The sequence below is a fragment of the Oncorhynchus mykiss genome, chromosome 7, assembly GCF_013265735.2.
Source record: "Oncorhynchus mykiss isolate Arlee chromosome 7, USDA_OmykA_1.1, whole genome shotgun sequence".
Classification (NCBI taxonomy): Eukaryota; Metazoa; Chordata; class Actinopteri; order Salmoniformes; family Salmonidae; genus Oncorhynchus; species Oncorhynchus mykiss.
Window position 1 is genome coordinate 2,180,691 of NC_048571.1, and position 19,059 is coordinate 2,199,749.

The 19,059-nt window shown below is 47.0% G+C and overlaps 1 protein-coding gene and 2 long non-coding RNA genes across 6 annotated transcripts; 2 read left to right on the top strand and 1 right to left on the bottom strand.

The window, feature by feature from the left end:
* On the top strand, positions 1-11,564 carry LOC118936675 (charged multivesicular body protein 2b-like). The gene is made up of 6 exons (XM_036982073.1): positions 1-170; positions 810-901; positions 3,743-3,937; positions 4,478-4,580; positions 6,910-7,016; positions 10,851-11,564. The coding sequence occupies exons 1-6, from the start codon at positions 137-139 to the stop codon at positions 10,962-10,964; spliced, it is 645 nt and encodes a 214-aa protein (XP_036837968.1). The 5' UTR covers positions 1-136; the 3' UTR covers positions 10,965-11,564.
* A 1,253-nt stretch (positions 11,565-12,817) lies between these two features.
* LOC118965207 lies at positions 12,818-14,036 on the top strand. Of its 2 annotated transcripts, none has more exons than XR_005052473.1 (2): positions 12,818-13,300; positions 13,678-14,036. It is a non-coding gene; the product is annotated as an uncharacterized LOC118965207 (long non-coding RNA). The 2 variants fall into 2 exon arrangements; XR_005052472.1 differs by having other exon boundaries at positions 13,292-13,325.
* A 2,860-nt stretch (positions 14,037-16,896) lies between these two features.
* LOC118965208 lies at positions 16,897-18,937 on the bottom strand. 3 transcript variants are annotated; one of them, XR_005052475.1, is made up of 6 exons: positions 18,761-18,933; positions 18,261-18,380; positions 17,977-18,120; positions 17,766-17,821; positions 17,338-17,651; positions 16,898-17,214 (listed from the first exon to the last, which is right to left on the bottom strand). It is a non-coding gene; the product is annotated as an uncharacterized LOC118965208 (long non-coding RNA). The 3 variants fall into 3 exon arrangements; XR_005052474.1 differs by having other exon boundaries at positions 16,897-17,214; positions 17,977-18,380; positions 18,761-18,937; XR_005052476.1 differs by lacking the exon at positions 18,261-18,380 and having other exon boundaries at positions 16,900-17,214; positions 17,977-18,075; positions 18,437-18,929.
* Between the last annotated feature and the right edge of the window lie 122 nt (positions 18,938-19,059).

The following is a 19,059-nucleotide window of genomic DNA, read 5'->3' on the forward strand; positions in this document are numbered from 1 at the left end:
CCATTAACGCGCTGCACTTCCTGCTTCTCTCCGAACCAGGAAATAAACAAGTCGGTGGTCTGGTTTAATTAACGGGCGGTGTCCTTTTAAAATAGCATTGGATTATAGCTATTTGGCCAAGTTCTCGCCTGTCACCATGGCCGGCTTCTTCAAGAAAAAGACAGTAGATGGTAAGTGTACACAGACTCGGCGTTTCAGCTAGCTGACATGAGCAAAGTTAGCTTCAGTCTCTTATTCTAAGAGAGTGTAATACTTAACGTTACACGTCTGTCTAACAGGTAGGCTCAGCACTCCTGAACATTCCTATTACAAGTCAGGATGTTGAATAAACTTTGTTTTAGTTTTTGTCCTTAAATAGAAGGTAATCTGAAGGGGGGGGGGGGGGGGGGGGGGAACAGGGAAGTGTTATCTGCCTGCCTTTCAGTACGCTGGTCTGTATAGAGTACCACAGAGTCATAACAACAATAACGTAGCAGCAGTTCGTGCTGTTGGTCCTTTTGGCCGTAGTGGGTGGCGATAGGGTATCCACAGGAGAGGTTTGCTCTCTCGACTTTTTGCGGTACAGGTAGGTTCTGTCACTTGGATTTTTTAGTCTCTTCATGATGATGATGATGATGTAGAATCCCCTCTGTGGATCTCTCGTCTGTCTCCTCTCTCTCTCAATTCAAAGGGCTTCATTGACATGGGAAACGTATGTTTTGGCCAAAACAAGTGAAATAAACAATAACAATTGTTTCTCTCTTCTCCTCTGTTTGCCAAGAACTAACTAGTACTGATCTTGTAGTTTTCTCTCCCACCGTTGTGTCTAGATGTGATAAAGGAGCAGACCAAAGAGCTGAGAGGAACCCAGAGACAGATCACCAGAGACAGATCTTCCCTGGAGAAACAGGAAAAACAACTGGTGAGGGTTGTAGTAGTGGTCTGTTCTGTAGTAGTGAATACAGAGAGTATCTGAGTCATGGATAATGTACAGTGTATTCAGACTGCCTCAATCTACACACACACACACACACACACACACACACACACACACACACACACTACCACATAATGACAAAGCAACAAAAAAAACAGATTTAGACATTTTTACCTATTTATAAAAATAACTGATCACATTTTACATCAATATTCAGACCCTTTACTCAGTACCCTTTCCCTCGACCCTGACACGTTTCCCAGTCCCTGCTGTAGAAAAACAACCCCACATCATGATGCTGCCACCACCATGCTTCACTGTAGGGATGGTATTGGCCCCACATCATGATGCTGCCACCACCATGCTTCACTGTAGGGATGGTATTGGCCAGGTGATGAGTGGTGCGTGGTTTCCTCCAGACGTGATGCTGCCACCACCATGCTTCACTGTAGGGATGGTATTGGCCAGGTGATGAGTGGTGCGTGGTTTCCTCCAGACATGATGCTGCCACCACCATGCTTCACTGTAGGGATGGTATTGGCCAGGTGATGAGTGGTGCGTGGTTTCCTCCAGACGTGATGCTGCCACCACCATGCTTCACTGTAGGGATGGTATTGGCCAGGTGATGAGTGGTGCCTGGTTTCCTCCAGACGTGATGCTGCCACCACCATGCTTCACTGTAGGGATGGTATTGGCCAGGTGATGAGTGGTGCCTGGTTTCCTCCAGACGTGATGCTTGACATTCAGGCCAAATAGTTCAATATTGGTCCTTTAGGTGCATTTTTGGCAAAACTCCAAGCGGGCTGTCTTGTGACTTTTACTGAGGAATGGCTTCCGTCTGGCCACTCTACCATAAAGGCCTGATTGGTGGAGTGCTACAGAGATGGTTGTCCTTCTGGAAGTTTCTCCCATCTCCACAGAGGGACTCTGGAGCTCTGTCAGAGTGACTATCGGGTTCTTGGTCACCTCCCTGACCAAGGCCCTTCTCCCCCGATTGCTCAGTTTGGCCGGATGGCCAGCTCTAGGAAGAGTCTAGGTGGTTCCAAACTTCTTCCATTTAAGAATAATGGAGGCCACTGTGTTCTTGGGGACCTTCAATGCTGGAGACATTTTTTGGTACCCTTCCCCAGATCTGTGCCTCGACACAATCCTGTCTCGGAGCTCTACGGACAATTCCTTCGACTTCATGGCTTGGTTTTTGCTCTGACATGCACTGTCAACTGTGGAACCTTATATAGACAGGTGTGTGCCTTTCCAAATCATATCCAATCATTAGAATTTACCACAGGTGGACTCCAATCAAGTTGTAGAAACATCTCAAGGGTGATCAATGGAAACAGGATGCACCTGAGCTCAATGTCAGGTCTCATAGCAAAGGGTCTGAATACCTATGTCAATAAGGTTTCTGTTTTTTTAAAATTTGTAATACATTTGTAAAAAATATCTAAACCTGTTTTCGCTTTGTCATTATGGGATATTGTGTGTAGATTGATGAGAAGAAAAACATAAGTTTATTTAAGAATAAGGCTGTAACGTAAGAAAATGTGGGAAAAAGGGGTCTGAATTCTTTCCGGATGCTCTGTGTGTCCCTGTGGAAAACCTCGAGTCTGTTTGTGACATCATTACATTCATGTCAAACATAACAATGGAGTGACAAGAAGTTGGTATGATGGCAATAACAGGCTGTCACCCAGGCTAGTCAGCCCCAGATTACTGTCTTGGTTTCTATCTTTGTCTTTTGTATACAGTGCCCAGTGGTTAGAGTGTAGAGGAGGTAGGTAGCCTAGTGGTTAGAGTGTAGAGGAGGCAGGTAGCCTAGTGGTTAGAGTGTAGAGGAGGCAGGTAGCCTAGTGGTTAGAGTGTAGAGGAGGCAGGTAGCCTAGTGGTTAGAGTGTAGAGGAGGCAGGTAGCCTAGTGGTTAGAGTGTAGAGGAGGCAGGTAGCCTAGTGGTTAGAGTGTAGAGGAGGCAGGTAGCCTAGTGGTTAGAGTGTAGAGGAGGCAGGTAGCCTAGTGGTTAGTGTAGAGGTGGCAGGTAGCCTAGTGGTTAGAGTGTAGAGGAGGCAGGTAGCCTAGTGGTTAGAGTGTAGAGGAGGCAGGTAGCCTAGTGGTTAGAGTGTAGAGGAGGCAGGTAGCCTAGTGGTTAGAGTGTAGAGGAGGCAGGTAGCCTAGTGGTTAGAGTGTAGAGGAGGCAGGTAGCCTAGTGGTTAGAGTGTAGAGGAGGCAGGTAGCCTAGTGGTTAGAGTGTAGAGGTGGCAGGTAGCCTAGTGGTTAGAGTGTAGAGGTGGCAGGTAGCCTAGTGGTTAGAGTGTAAGGAGGCAGGTAGTCTAGTGGTTAGAGTGTAGAGGTGGCAGGTAGCCTAGTGGTTAGAGTGTAGAGGAGGCAGGTAGTCTAGTGGTTAGAGTGTAGAGGAGGCAGGTAGCCTAGTGGTTAGAGTGTAGAGGAGGCAGGTAGTCTAGTGGTTAGAGTGTAGAGGAGGCAGGTAGCCTAGTGGTTAGAGTGTAGAGGTGGCAGGTAGCCTAGTGGTTAGAGTGTAGATGAGGCAGGTAGCCTAGTGGTTAGAGTGTAGAGGTGGCAGGTAGCCTAGTGGTTAGTGTATTGAGCTATTGTGATGTCATTATGGGCTATTGCGATGTCATTATGGGCTATTGCGATGTCATTATGGGCTGTTGCGATGTCATTATGGGCTATTGTGATGTCATTATGGGCTATTGTGTATAGATTGATGAGGTGGGGGGGGACGATTTAAATAATTTTAGAATGCTGTAACAAAATATGGGAAAAGTCCAAAGGGGTCTGAATACTTTCCGAATGCACGTTGTCTCCCAGGAGATGGAGATTAAGAAGATGGCGAAGATGGGGAACAAGGAGGCGTGTACCATCCTGGCCAAACAGCTGGTTCAGCTGAGGAGACAGAAGAACAGAAGCTACGCCGTCGGTTCAAAGGTCACCTCCATGTCCTCTCAGACCAAACTCATGAACTCCCAGATGAAGATGGCAGGGGCCATGGCTACCACGACCAAAGTACGTGTGGATCAGTGGGCTGCTTCTTCCCACAGGGGGGTGTGATGTACCTAGTGTGGGTCAGTGTGCTGCTTCTTCCCACAGGGGGGTGTGATGTACCTAGTGTGGGTCAGTGTGCTGCTTCTTCCCACAGGGGGGTGTGATGTACCTAGTGTGGGTCAGTGTGCTGCTTCTTCCCACAGGGGGGGGGGGGGGGTGATGTACCTAGTGTGGGTCAGTGTGCTGCTTCTTCCCACAGGGGGGTGTGATGTACCTAGTGTAGACACCTTGGACAGCGTTCTCTCTGTCTCTCCTGTCAGTCTGTCTGTGTCTCTTGTCTGTCTGTGTGTCTCTCTGTGTCTGTCTGTGTCTCTTGTCTGTCTATGTCTCTGTCTCTCCTGTCAGTCTGTCTGTGTCTCTTGTCTGTCTATGTCTCTGTCTCTCCTGTCAGTCTGTCTGTGTCTCTTGTCTGTCTCTGTGTGTGCTGTATTTTAATGGGTGTTTTCTGCCTTTTGCAAAGTGTAACCAGCCCATGTGACTCTCTCTCCTCTCCCGTCTCAGACTATGCAGGCTGTCAATAAGAAGATGGACCCTCAGAAGATGCAACAGACCATGCAGAACTTCCAGAAGGAGAACATGAAGATGGAGATGTCAGAGGAGCTGAGTAAGACTGGATCTATATTACACATTCTATGTTGTCCTCATGATGATAAGACTGGATCTATATTACACATTCTATGTTATTGTCCTCGTGATGATAAGACTGGATCTATATTACACATTCTATGTCCTTGTCCTCATGATGATAAGACTGGATCTATACTACACATTCTGTTGTAGTCCTCCATGTGGCATAGTATATATATATATATTTAGTGTACAACATGCTATTAATACCTATATAGTGTACTACATGCTATTAATACCTATATAGTGTACTACATGCTATTAATACCTATATAGTGTACTACATGCTATTAATACCTATATAGTGTACTACATGCTATTAATACCTATATAGTGTACTACATGCTATTAATACCTATACAGTCCATCATTACTATAAGACATGAAGGTCAGTTCATCGTTACTTTAAGACATGAAGGTCAGTCCATCATTACTATAAGACATGAAGGTCAGTCCATCATTACTATAAGACATGAAGGTCAGTCCATCATTACTATAAGACATGAATGTCAGTCCATCATTACTTTAATACATGAAGGTCAGTCCATCATTACTATAAGACATGAAGGTCAGTCCATCATTACTATAAGACATGAAGGTCAGTCCATCATTACTATAAGACATGAAGGTCAGTTCATCGTTACTTTAAGACATGAAGGTCAGTCCATCATTACTATAAGACATGAAGGTCAGTCCATCATTACTATAAGACATGAAGGTCAGTCCATCATTACTATAAGACATGAAGGTCAGTCCATCATTACTATAAGACATGAAGGTCAGTCCATCATTACTATAAGACATGAAGGTCAGTCCATCATTACTATAAGACATGAAGGTCAGTCCATCATTACTATAAGACATGAAGGTCAGTCCATCGTTACTTTTAAGACATGAAGGTCAGTCCATCATTACTTTAAGACATGAAGGTCAGTCCATCATTACTTTTAAGACATGAAGGTCAGTCCATCATTACTTTAAGACATGAAGGTCAGTCCATCATTACTTTAAGACATGAAGGTCAGTCCATCATTACTATAAGACATGAAGGTCAGTCCATCATTACTATAAGACATGAAGGTCAGTCCATCATTACTATAAGACATGAAGGTCAGTTCATCGTTACTTTAAGACATGAAGGTCAGTCCATCATTACTATAAGACATGAAGGTCAGTCCATCATTACTATAAGACATGAAGGTCAGTCCATCATTACTATAAGACATGAAGGTCAGTCCATCATTACTATAAGACATGAAGGTCAGTTCATCGTTACTTTAAGACATGAAGGTCAGTCCATCATTACTTTAAGACATGAAGGTCAGCCAATACGGAATATTTCAAGAACTTTGAAAGGTTCTTCAAGTGCAGTCGCAAAAACCATCAACCGCCATGATGAAACTGTCTCTCATGAGGACCGCCACAGGAAAGGAAGACCCAGAGTTACCTCTGCTGCAGAGGATAAGTTCACTAGAGTTACCAGCCTCAAAAATTGCAGCCCAAATAAATGCTTCACAGAGTTCAAGTAACAGACACATCTCAACATCAACTGTTCAGAGGCGACTGTATGAATCAGGCCTTCATGGTCGAATTGCTGCAAAGAAACCACTACTAAAGGACACCAATAAGAAGAAGAGACTTGATTGGACCAAAAAACACGAGCAATGGACATTAGACTGGTGAAGAATGTTGGTTCCAACCGCGGTGTCTTTGAGACGCAGAGTAGGTGAACGGATGATCTCCCCATTTGTGGTTCCCACGTTGAAGCATGGAGGAGGAGGTGTGGGGGTGCTTTGCTGGTGTCTGTGATTTGATTTAGAATTTAAAGCACGCTTAACCAACATCGCCCTACACAATCACCCGACCTCAACCCAATTTGAGATGGTTTGGGATGAGTTGGATCGCAGAGTGAATGAAAAGCAGCCAACAAGTGCTCAGCATATGTGGGAACTCCTTCAAGACTGTTGGAAAAGCATTCCAGGTGAAGCTGGTTGAGAGAATGCCAAGAGTGTATAAAGCTGTCATCAAGGCAATGGGTGAAGAATCTCAAATATATTTTGATTTGTTTAACACTTTTTTTTGGTTACTACGTGATATTTCATAGTTTTGATGTCTTAACTATTATTCTACAATGTAGAAAATAAAATCAAAATATAGAAAAACCCTTGAATGAGTAGGTGTTCTAAAACTTTTGACTGGTAGTGTGTGTATGTGTGCATGTGCGCGTGTGTGTGTGTGTGTGTGTGTGTGTGTGTGTGTGTGTGTGTGTTTTAATAGGAGTCATCTCTCATGTCCCCTTCTCTCAGTTAACGACACGCTGGATGAGATCTTTGACGAGTCTGGAGACGAGGAGGAGTCTGATAGCATTGTTAACCAGGTTCTGGACGAGATCGGCATCGAGATATCAGGAAAGGTGAGACATTGGTGTTTTTATTGTTCTCGATGATGTACCTGATTTTTAATAAAGCCAGAATAAATCTAGAGACTAAACCCTGAACGAGATCCTTGGGGCTGGTTTCCCAGATGTAAATCTGAAATAGAACCAGGGTTCGTCAGTGTCCGGGAAACTGGACCTGTATCTAGCATTATAAACTGTCTGGTTCCAGTCCTGAATGCTGATTGGCTGACAAGTGTCCTACTGGGTTTCGGGTCCTACTGGGTTTCGGGTCCCACTGGGTTAGGGTCCCTCTGGGTTAGGGTCCCACTGGGTTAGGGTTCCAGTGGGTTAGGGTCCAACTGGGTTAGGGTCCTACTGGGGATGTCATTCTGCAGCTCTATGGAAATACTCTGTAAAGTAAGTTAGCCTTGTCTGAGCCAGAATGGCCCATAGGGCAGGAGCTGAATCTCCTGTTTCTGTAGTGAGACAGCTTGATGTACCAGGACACCCCCTGGACAGGACACTAGTCTGTCTCCTGTTTCTGTAGTGAGGCAGCTTGATGTACCAGGACACTAGTCTATCTCCTGTTTATGTAGTGAGACAGCTTGATGTACCAGGACAGGACACTAGTCTGTCTCCTGTTTCTGTAGTGAGGCAGCTTGATGTACCAGGACACTAGTCTGTCTCCTGTTTATGTAGTGAGACAGCTTGATGTACCAGGACACCTCCTGGACAGGACACTAGTCTATCTCCTGTTTCTGTAGTGAGACAGCTTGATGTACCAGGACACCCCCTGGACAGGACACTAGTCTGTCTCCTGTTTCTGTAGTGAGACAGCTTGATGTACCAGGACACCCCCTTGACAGGACACTAGTCTGTCTCCTGTTTCTGTAGTGAGACAGCTTGATGTACCAGTACACCCCCTGGACAGGACACTAGTCTGTCTCCTGTTTCTGTAGTGAGACAGCTTGATGTACCAGGACACCCCCTGGACAGGACACTAGTCCATCTCCTGTTTCTGTAGTGAGACAGCTTGATGTACCAGGACACCCCCTGGACAGGACACTAGTCCATCTCCTGTTTCTGATGTACCAGTACACCCCCTGGACAGGACACTAGTCTGTCTCCTGTTTCTGTAGTGAGACAGCTTGATGGACAGGACACTAGTCTATCTCCTGTTTCTGTAGTGAGACAGCTTGATGTACCAGTACACCCCCTGGACAGGACACTAGTCTATCTCCTGTTTCTGATGTACCAGTACACCCCCTGGACAGGACACTAGTCTGTCTCCTGTTTCTGTAGTGAGACAGCTTGATGTACCAGGACACCCCCTTGACTGGACACTAGTCTGTCTCCTGTTTCTGTAGTGAGACAGCTTGATGTACCAGTACACCCCCTGGACAGGACACTAGTCTGTCTCCTGTTTCTGTAGTGAGACAGCTTGATGTACCAGGACACCCCCTGGACAGGACACTAGTCTATCTCCTGTTTCTGTAGTGAGACAGCTTGATGTACCAGGACACCCCCTTGACAGGACACTAGTCTGTCTCCTGTTTCTGTAGTGAGACAGCTTGATGTACCAGGACACCCCCTGGACAGGACACTAGTCTATCTCCTGTTTCTGTAGTGAGACAGCTTGATGTACCAGGACACCCCCTTGACAGGACACTAGTCTGTCTCCTGTTTCTGTAGTGAGACAGCTTGATGTACAGGACACTAGTCTATCTCCTGTTTCTGTAGTGAGACAGCTTGATATACCAGGACACCCCCTGGACAGGACACTAGTCTGTCTCCTGTTTCTGTAGTGAGACAGCTTGATGTACAGTACACCCCCTGGACAGGACACTAGTCTGTCTCCTGTTTCTGTAGTGAGACAGCTTGATGTACAGGACACCCCCTGGACAGGACACTAGTCTATCTCCTGTTTCTGTAGTGAGACAGCTTGATGTACCAGGACACCCCCTGGACAGGACACCAGTCTATCTCCTGTTTCTGTAGTGAGACAGCTTGATGTACCAGGACACTAGTCTGTCTCCTGTTTCTGTAGTGAGACAGCTTGATGGACAGGACACTAGTCTATCTCCTGTTTCTGTAGTGAGACAGCTTGATGTACCAGGACACTAGTCTGTCTCCTGTTTCTGTAGTGAGACAGCTTGATGGACAGGACACTAGTCTGTCTCCTGTTTCTGTAGTGAGACAGCTTGATGGACAGGACAGGACACTAGTCTGTCTCCTGTTACTGTAGTGAGACAGCTTGATGTACCAGTACACCCCCTGGACAGGACACTAGTCTGTCTCCTGTTTCTGTAGTGAGACAGCTTGATGTACCAGGACACCCCCTTGACTGGACACTAGTCTGTCTCCTGTTTCTGTAGTGAGACAGCTTGATGTACCAGTACACCCCCTGGACAGGACACTAGTCTGTCTCCTGTTTCTGTAGTGAGACAGCTTGATGTACCAGGACACCCCCTGGACAGGACACTAGTCTATCTCCTGTTTCTGTAGTGAGACAGCTTGATGTACCAGGACACTAGTCTGTCTCCTGTTTCTGTAGTGAGACAGCTTGATGGACAGGACACTAGTCTGTCTCCTGTTTCTGTAGTGAGACAGCTTGATGGACAGGACAGGACACTAGTCTGTCTCCTGTTACTGTAGTGAGACAGCTTGATGTACCAGTACACCCCCTGGACAGGACACTAGTCTATCTCCTGTTTCTGTAGTGAGACAGCTTGATGTACAGGACACCCCCTGGACAGGACACTAGTCTATCTCCTGTTACTGTAGTGAGACAGCTTGATGTACCAGTACACCCCTTGGACAGGACACTATTCTATCTCCTGTTTCTGTAGTGAGACAGCTTGATGTACCAGGACACCCCCTGGACAGGACACTAGTCTATCTCCTGTTACTGTAGTGAGACAGCTTGATGTACCAGTACACCCCCTGGACAGGACACTAGTCTATCTCCTGTTTCTATAGTGAGACAGCTTGATGTACCAGGACACCCCCTGGACAGGACACTAGTCTGTCTCCTGTTTCTGTAGTGAGACAGCTTGATGTACAGGACACCCCCTGGACAGGACACTAGTCTATCTCCTGTTACTGTAGTGAGACAGCTTGATGTACCAGTACACCCCCTGGACAGGACACTAGTCTGTCTCCTGTTTCTGTAGTGAGACAGCTTGATGTACCAGGACACCCCCTGGACAGGACACTAGTCTATCTCCTGTTTCTGTAGGGAGACAGCTTGATGTACCAGGACACTAGTCTATCTCCTGTTTCTGTAGTGAGACCGCTTGATGTACCAGGACACTAGTCTATCTCCTGTTTCTGTAGTGAGACCGCTTGATGTACCAGGACACTAGTCTGTCTCCTGTTTCTGTAGTGAGACAGCTTGATGTACCAGGACACCCCCTGGACAGGACACTAGTCTGTCTCCTGTTTCTGTAGTGAGACAGCTTGATGTACAGGACACTAGTCTATCTCCTGTTTCTGTAGTGAGACAGCTTGATGTACAGGACACCCCCTGGACAGGACACTAGTCTATCTCCTGTTTCTGTAGTGTGAGACAGCTTGATGTACCAGGACACTCCCTGGACAGGACACTAGTCTATCTCCTGTTTCTGTAGTGAGACAGCTTGATGTACAGGACACTAATCTATCTCCTGTTACTGTAGTGAGACAGCTTGATGTACCGGGACACCCCCTGGACAGGACACTAGTCAATCTCCTGTTACTGTAGTGAGACAGCTTGATGTGCCAGGACACCCCCTGGACAGGACACTAAGTCCTGTGGAAATACTATGAATGGCGTATGGTTGGGAGAATGAAGGTTGAGTTGATTAATTTGTTGTTGTTTATTGATCGTAGATGGTGAGCGCTCCTTCAACCAGCAGAAACAACCCCACCTCTTCTGCCACCAAATCAGACGGCATCTCAGACGAAGACATCGAAAGACAGCTCAAAGCCTTGGGAGTGGACTAACACACACACACACACACACACACACACACACCCTGTGCCTGGACACACACACACACACACGACTCCCCCTGTTCAGTTTCTGACATGCCTTTTCTGGGATATAGTGACACTATTATATTTATATATATATAGTCTATATGACTATAGATGGTAGTTGTAGTTGTAGATGTGTCCTGCTGTGTATTGGGTCTACGCAGTGTAGATGTCCTGCTGTGTATTGGGTCTACGCAGTGTAGATGTCCTGCTGTGTATTGGGTCTACGCAGTGGGCCACACAAGGAGAGTGAGTTTTGAATAACATGGCCACCACGTTCAGTGGCCTAACGTTGCAGAACGTCGCAGGTACAATAAAATGTAACGAATAAGAGTCTCATTCTACACGTCAGAGAGGCGTGTTTTTGTTCTGTATAGCACATTCCTATCTGAACGTTGCAAAACGTTTTCGTCCTACTACGCCCCCCCCCCAGGTTTTCCACCTGTGTGGAGTTTCAGAACAGGAAGTAAAGGAGAGAATGCTGCTTTAGTTCCAGGTCAGTGCTCCAAAAGGTCACGGGATTTATCAAGATTTAAAGTTTAATAACAGCCTATCAATTAAAAAATATCTAACTTTTACCATTTTTTTTTTTTTAAGAAACAGCAAAGTTGAATTGCATGTGTAACTGATGATTATACTCATTGTCAGTCATATCTTTTCATTTTTAATGCATGAACAGTAGAAGCTGAAACTACCTTTCACCCCCCCCCCCACTTAGCCCCACCTCTCCCTGTCCCCACCTCTCCATGTCCCTCCCTTAGCCCCACCTCTCCCTGTGTCCCCCCCACTTAGCCCCACCTCTCCCTGTCCCCACCTCTCCATGGCCCTCCCTTAGCCCCACCTCTCCCTGTGTCCCCCCACTTAGCCTCACCTCTCCCTGTGTCCCCCCCACTTAGCCTCACCTCTCCCTGTGTCCCCCCCACTTAGCCTCACCTCTCCCTGTGTCCCCCCCACTTAGCCTCACCTCTCCCTGTGTCCCCCCCACTTAGCCTCACCTCTCCCTGTGTCCCCCCACTTAGCCCCACCTCTCCCTGTCCCCCCCCCACTTAGCCTCACCTCTCCCTGTGTCCCCCACTTAGCCCCACCTCTCCCTGTGTCCCCCCACTTAGCCTCACCTCTCCCTGTGTCCCCCACTTAGCCCCAACTCTCCTTGTCCCCCCCACTTAGCCCCACCTCTCCTTGTCCCCCCCACTTAGCCCCACCTCTCCTTGTCCCCCCCCACTTAGCCCCACCTCTCCTTGCCCCCCCACTTAGCCCCACCTCTCCTTGTCCCCCCCCCCCCACTTAGCTCCACCTCTCCTTGTCCCCCCCCACTTAGCTCCACCTCTCCCTGTCCCCCCATTTAACCCCACCTCTCCCTGCCCCCCCTCCCTAGCCCCACCTCTCCCTGTCCCCCCACTTAGCCCCCCCTCTCCTTGTTCCCTCCCACTTAGCCCCACCTCTCCCTGTCCCCCCCTTAGCCCCCCCTCTCCTTGTTCCCTCCCACTTAGCCCCACCTCTCCCTGTCCCCCTCCCTAGCCCCACCTCTCCCTGTCCCCCCCTTAGCCCCACCTCTCACTGTCCCCCTCCCTAGCCCCACCTCTCCCTGTCCCCCCCTTAGCCCCCCCTCTCCTTGTTCCCTCCCACTTAGCTCCACCTCTCCCTGTCCCCCCCTTAGCCCCCCCTCTCCATGTCCCCCCCTTAGCCCCACCTCTCCCTGTCCCCCCCTTAGCTCCACCTCTCCCTGTCCCCCTCCCTAGCCCCACCTCTCCCTGTCCCCCCCTTAGCCCCACCTCTCCCTGTCCCCCTCCCTAGCCCCACCTCTCCCTGTCCCCCCCTTAGCCCCCCCTCTCCTTGTTCCCTCCCACTTAGCTCCACCTCTCCCTGTCCCCCCCTTAGCTCCACCTCTCCCTGTCCCCCCCTTAGCCCCCCCTCTCCCTGTCCCCCCCTTAGCCCCACCTCTCCTTGTCTTACTTCCCAATCAATCCTTTCCAGAACAGGTCCGTACAACAGCGGGACTGCTAGCTGTGTGTGTGTGTGTGGATCTCAAGGGGGAGTTTTACACAGGTGTGTGAGACACTCCTGCGTCTTCGTCTAGCGAGGCCGTCCTTCCAAACGTCACGGAAACCTGGGCTTCTGAGGCCGTCTGGATCTCAATGTTGCTACATGTCTGTCGGTAGTGACTGTCTGAACCAGTAGGGGACTTTAACAGGGCTCGTACTCACAAAGCCTCTGAGTGGTCGTGCTGATCTAGGATCAGGTCCCCTCTTATTCATTATGATCTAGGATCAGGTCCCCTCTTATTCATTATGATCTAGGATCAGGTCCCCTCTTATTCATTATGATCAGGTCCCCTCTTATTCATTATGATCTAGGATCAGGTCCCCTCTTATTCATTATGATCTAGGATCAGGTCCCCTCTTATTCATTATGATCTAGGATCAGGTCCCCTCTTATTCATTATGATCTAGGATCAGGTCCCCTCTTATTCATTATGATCTAGGATCAGGTCCCCTCTTATTCATTATGATCTAGGATCAGGTCCCCTCTTATTCATTATGATCTAGGATCAGGTCCCCTCTTATAAACTATGATCTAGGATCAGGTCCCCTCTTATTCATTATGATCTAGGATCAGGTCCCCTCTTATTCATTATGATCTAGGATCAGGTCCCCTCTTATAAACTATGATCTAGGATCAGGTCCCCTCTTATTCATTATGATCTAGGATCAGGTCCCCTCTTATTCATTATGATCTAAGATCAGGTCCCCTCTTAGTCATTATGACCAGTAGTAGTGCTGATCTAGGATCAGGTCCCTCTTATCCATTATAACCTACAGCCAAAACTGATGCTAGATCAGCACTCCTGTTCTGAGACGCTTTGTGAACACGGCCCTGATATGTTAGAGCTGTGATGTGGTGGCCAACTCTTGTCCTGGGGAGCTACGCTCCTGCAGGGATTTGTTCCGGCCCAACAGTCATAGACTTTATCTTTGTTTTTCTGCTATCCTCTCGTTTTGAGAAAGTGTAAATAAATAAAAATACCTTTATTTCATCAGATATACAAGGCACTTCATCAGATCTTCAGTCTGAAACAGATAGCTGTCAGTAGCCCCTGGTCTAAAGCAGTGTACTATATAGGGAATAGGGCCCTGGTCTAAAGCAGTGTACTATATAGGGAATAGGGCTCTGGTCTAAAGCAGTGTACTATAGAGGGCCCTGGTCTAAAGCAGTGTACTATATAGGGAATAGGGCTCTGGTCTAAAGCAGTGTACTATATAGGGAATAGGGCCCTGGTCTAAAGCAGTGTACTATAGAGGGCCCTGGTCTAAAGCAGTGTACTATAGAGGGCCCTGGTCTAAAGCAGTGTACTATAGAGGGCCCTGGTCTAAAGCAGTGTACTATAGAGGGCCCTGGTCTAAAGCAGTGTACTATAGAGGGCCCTGGTCTAAAGCAGTGTACTATAGAGGGCCCTGGTCTAAAGTAGTGTACTATACAGGGCCCTGGTCTAAAGTAGTGTACTATATAGGGCCCTGGTCTAAAGCAGTGTACTATATAGGGAATAGGGCCCTGGTCTAAAGCAGTGTACTATATAGGGAATAGGGCCCTGGTCTAAAGCAGTGTACTATATAGGGAATATGGCCCTGGTCTAAAGTAGTGCACTATATAGGGAATAGGGCCCTGGTCTAAAGCAGTGTACTATATAGGGAATAGGGCCCTGGTCTAAAGCAGTGTACTATATAGGGAATAGGGCCCTGGTCTAAAGTAGTGTACTATATAGGGCCCTGGTCTAAAGCAGTGTACTATATAGGGAATAGGGCCCTGGTCTAAAGTAGTGTACTATATAGGGCCCTGGTCTAAAGCAGTGTACTATATAGGGATTAGGGCCCTGGTCTAAAGTAGTGTACTATATAGGGAATAGGGCCCTGGTCTAAAGTAGTGTACTATATAGGGCCCTGGTCTAAAGCAGTGTACTATATAGGGAATAGGGCCCTGGTCTAAAGCAGTGTACTATATATGGAATAGGGCCCTGGTCTAAAGCAGTGTACTATATAGGGAATAGGGCCCTGGTCTAAAGCAGTGTACTATATAGGGAATAGGGCTCTGGTCTAAAGCAGTGTACCATATAGGGAATAGGGCCCTGGTCTAAAGTAGTGTACTATATAGGGAATAGGGCCCTGGTCTAAAGCAGTGTACTATATAGGGAATAGGGCCCTGGTCTAAAGTAGTGTACTATATGAAGCATGGTGGTGGCAACATCATGCTGTGGGGATGTTTTTCATCGGCAGGGAAACAGGTCAAAATTGAAGGAATGATGGATGGGGCTAAATACAGGAACATTTGAGGGAAACCTGTTTCAGTCTTCCAGAGATTTGAGACTGGGGCGGAGGTTCACCTTCCAGCAGGACAATGACCCTAAGCATACTGCTAAAGCAACACTTGAGTGGTTTAAGGTGAAACATTTAAATGTCTTGGAATGGCCTAGTCAAAGCCCAGACAAACCAAATGAAAATCTGTGGTATGACTTCAATATTGCTGTACACCAGCAGAACCAGTCCAACTTGAAGGAGCTGGCGCAGTTTTGCCTTGAAGAATGGGCAAAAAAAATCCCAGTGGCTAGATGTGCCAAGCTTTTAGAGACATATCCCAAGAGACTTGCAGCTGTAATTGCTGCAAAAGGTGGCTCTACAAGCTATTGACTATGTGTGTGTGTGGGGGGGGGGGGGGGGGGGGGGGGGGGGTGAATAGTTATGCACGGTCAAGTTCGTGTCTTGTTTCACCCCCCAAAATATTTTGCATCTTCAAAGTGGTAGGCATGTTGTGTGAATCAAGTGATACAACACCCCCCCAATTTTTTTATTTTAATTCCAGGTTGTCAAGCAAAAAAAAAAGGAAAAATGTGAAAGGGGGGGGGGGGGGGGGTGAATACCTTCGCAAGCCACTGTATATATGGAATAGGACCCTGGTCTATAGTGCACTATATATGGAATAGGACCCTGGTCTATAGTACACTATATAGGGAATAGGGTTCTATAGGACCCTGGTCTAAAGTGCACTATATAGGGAATAGGGTTCTATAGGGCCCTGGTCTAAAGTGCACTATATAGGGAATAGGGTTCTATAGGGCCCTGGTCTAAAGTGCACTATATAGGGAATAGGGTTCTATAGGACCCTGGTCTAAAGTGCACTATATAGGGAATAGGGTTCTATAGGGCCCTGGTCTAAAGTGCACTATATAGGGAATAGGGTTCTATAGGGCCCTGGTCTAAAGTGCACTATATAGGGAATAGGGTTCTATAGGGCCCTGGTCTAAAGTGCACTATATAGGGAATAGGGTTCTATAGGGCCCTGGTCTAAAGTGCACTATATAGGGAATAGGGTTCTATAGGACCCTGGTCTAAAGTGCACTATATAGGGAATAGGGTTCTATAGGGCCCTGGTCTAAAGTAGTGCACTATATATGGAATAGGACCCTGGTCTATAGTGCACTATATAGGGAATAGGGTTCTATAGGGCCCTGGTCTAAAGTAGTGCACTATATATGGAATAGGACCCTGGTCTATAGTGCACTATATATGGAATAGGACCCTGGTCTATAGTGCACTATATAGGGAATAGGGTTCTATAGGGCCCTGGTCTAAAGTAGTGCACTATATATAGGGTTCTATAGGGCTCTGGTCTAAAGTAGTGCACTATATAGGGAATAGGGTTCTACAGGGCTCTGGTCTAAAGTAGTGCACTATATATAGGGTTCTATAGGGCCCTCGTATAAAGTGGTGCACTATATAGGGAATAGGGTTCTGGTCTAAAGTAGTGCACTATTTAAGGAATAGGGCCCTGGTCTAAAGTAGTGCACTATTTAAGGAATAGGGTTCTACATGGCTCTGGTCTAAAGTAGTGCACTATATAGGGAATAGGACCTTGGTCTAAAGTAGTGCACTATTTAAGGAATAGGGTTCTGGTCTAAAGTAGTGCACTATATAGGGAATAGGACACTGGTCTAAAGTAGTGCACTATATAGGGAATAGGACCCTGGTCTCTACATAGGGAAATGTTTCCAAATACCATCCTAGGGAACATGTCGGGCACTACATAGGGAATAGGGTCCTCCTCTGGTCGGGCAGATCAGACATGAGACGTGCCATGGCTGCGGGCAGGGTTAGTGGTGGTTTATTATACCAACCCTTATCCCATCCAGGGCCATCCCTCTGTGGGCACGAGAACACCAGGAGACCCCCTGAATGAATGGAAGGACATTTAAAATACATAGTTGCTTCAGTAGTTTCAGGACAACAATAAATCCATCAAAATGGTGGATTAAAAAACACCAAGTCTGCCTTATTGCCATTGTGGTCTGTACCTGGCCATGAGAGCTCCCCCTCCCCGGCAGATAAAGATGGCCGCACCCAGCTCTTTAATCCCTGGTGTTCCAGAGGATTATAGAAGTCAGTGATGACACGGAGCTGTCCAGCTGAGAGACACCAGACTCAGCACCCCGGCAAATCGGGAACAGAACCCCAGCTGCCGTGGCAACCTGGGCCTTGGTTCCGGAACCCTCGCGCCGAGCAGCTGTTGCACTTTCCCCCCATCCCGGCGATGCTGGCGACCATGGAGACCAAGATGGAGACGATGGTTCTGCAGCTCTCTGGGGAGAGTCAACGTGGAGTCGTACACCTTGACCAGGAAGAGAAGAGGAAGTCATGCAGATACCTCAACTGTTAATGTGAACTTTTAGTTTTAATACAGAACCATCACTTTGTGTGTATGTAGGCTAAAATGTCTACTCACCATCTTCAAAAGGGAACCAGTCAGAGAAAGAGTCTTGAGAAAATGTGCTTTTGTTCCTGAAAATAAAACATCTTTGCATTAACTAGTGATGCCTCCACTTATGTCACTTGTTGTATTCAAAATGGCAGCGTATTCCCCAAAGTATCTGGTCTAAAAAAAAAAAGAATAGTGCACTATATAGGGAATACGGAGAAATCCTTGGCCCTCTGACCTTGCATCTGTCCAGTACTCTGCACGTCACAGTATCATCCACAGCCTCTCCCAGAAGATCTGAGCCGTCACCATGTTGTTGCTGATAAAGACTGGGACTCTCCACAGCAGCAGGACAAGATGATTACCAACCAGCCCACGACCCCTGAGATGAACGTGAATTCATCCCCTCATGGAGAAATGAGTCTGTCATCCTTACAGACATAGTATATTCACAACAGTTAAAATATATATAGAAAAAAAATCATAGGATAATAAATATATGATTGGGCAGGTAAAACGTACAGTATAGTCTGCACAGTGGCCGTTATGGTGCTGGGTGATGCCATGCGGTGTAGGACTACCTACAGCCCGACAGACATGGTGGTCAACAAGAGTCCTGAACTACTGCTACCTGCAGGGGAACTGGAGCCAAAACAGGATCAATAAGGACATGATGCAATGAGACAGCGATCAATTACCTTTTGAGGAATCGGTCTGAAGAATAAAATGACCCTTTTACTCAAAGGGTGTAGGCCTAGTATGAACCACACGGGGTAGCATCTCAAATGGGCCAGTCGGCTCTTCGTCGTCATATTCACAACGGCTACGTTTAAAACACATGCCAATTCCAGGTTACATATACTGCCTTTACATAGTAGGTTTTAAAAATGGCAGAGAAATAAGGGGTAAAGGTAGGTAAAAATGTACTTGCATAAACCAAATTGTTTGACAAACTCAAAGGATGAGGAAGGTTTTTTTTCCCAAAGCTTTCCATAAATGAAGCAGTTATAAGCATTGGTCACCTGCTGCTCAACTGTGACCTAGTCCTCATTGGAATCAACAGCCAGAACTGATTCCTTTTAACGAGACAGTAGGGGATTGATTTATAAAGGTAGGCGCGCTGGTGTCACCTGTTAATTAATAAATGAGCACAAGTCCAATATCATCTCATGTCAACCAATCAACGGAATGGAAAGATATAACGTGTTACTGATCATGCCGCCGTTCTGAAATGAGAGAGACACAGACAGATAAAATCACTAATTGACTCGTTCAATATTAGGTTGGTGACGTTAATCAAACACGTTGCAACAATGTTCCA

Bases quoted from the DNA above. Each gene is read 5' to 3' on its own strand.
- LOC118936675 (XM_036982073.1), top strand. From the start codon at position 137: ATGGCCGGCTTCTTCAAGAAAAAGACAGTAGATG. The intron at 171-809 runs GTAAGTGTACAC...CGTTGTGTCTAG, and splicing joins CAAGAAAAAGACAGTAGATG to ATGTGATAAAGGAGCAGACC. The intron at 4,581-6,909 runs GTAAGACTGGAT...CCCTTCTCTCAG, and splicing joins GGAGATGTCAGAGGAGCTGA to TTAACGACACGCTGGATGAG.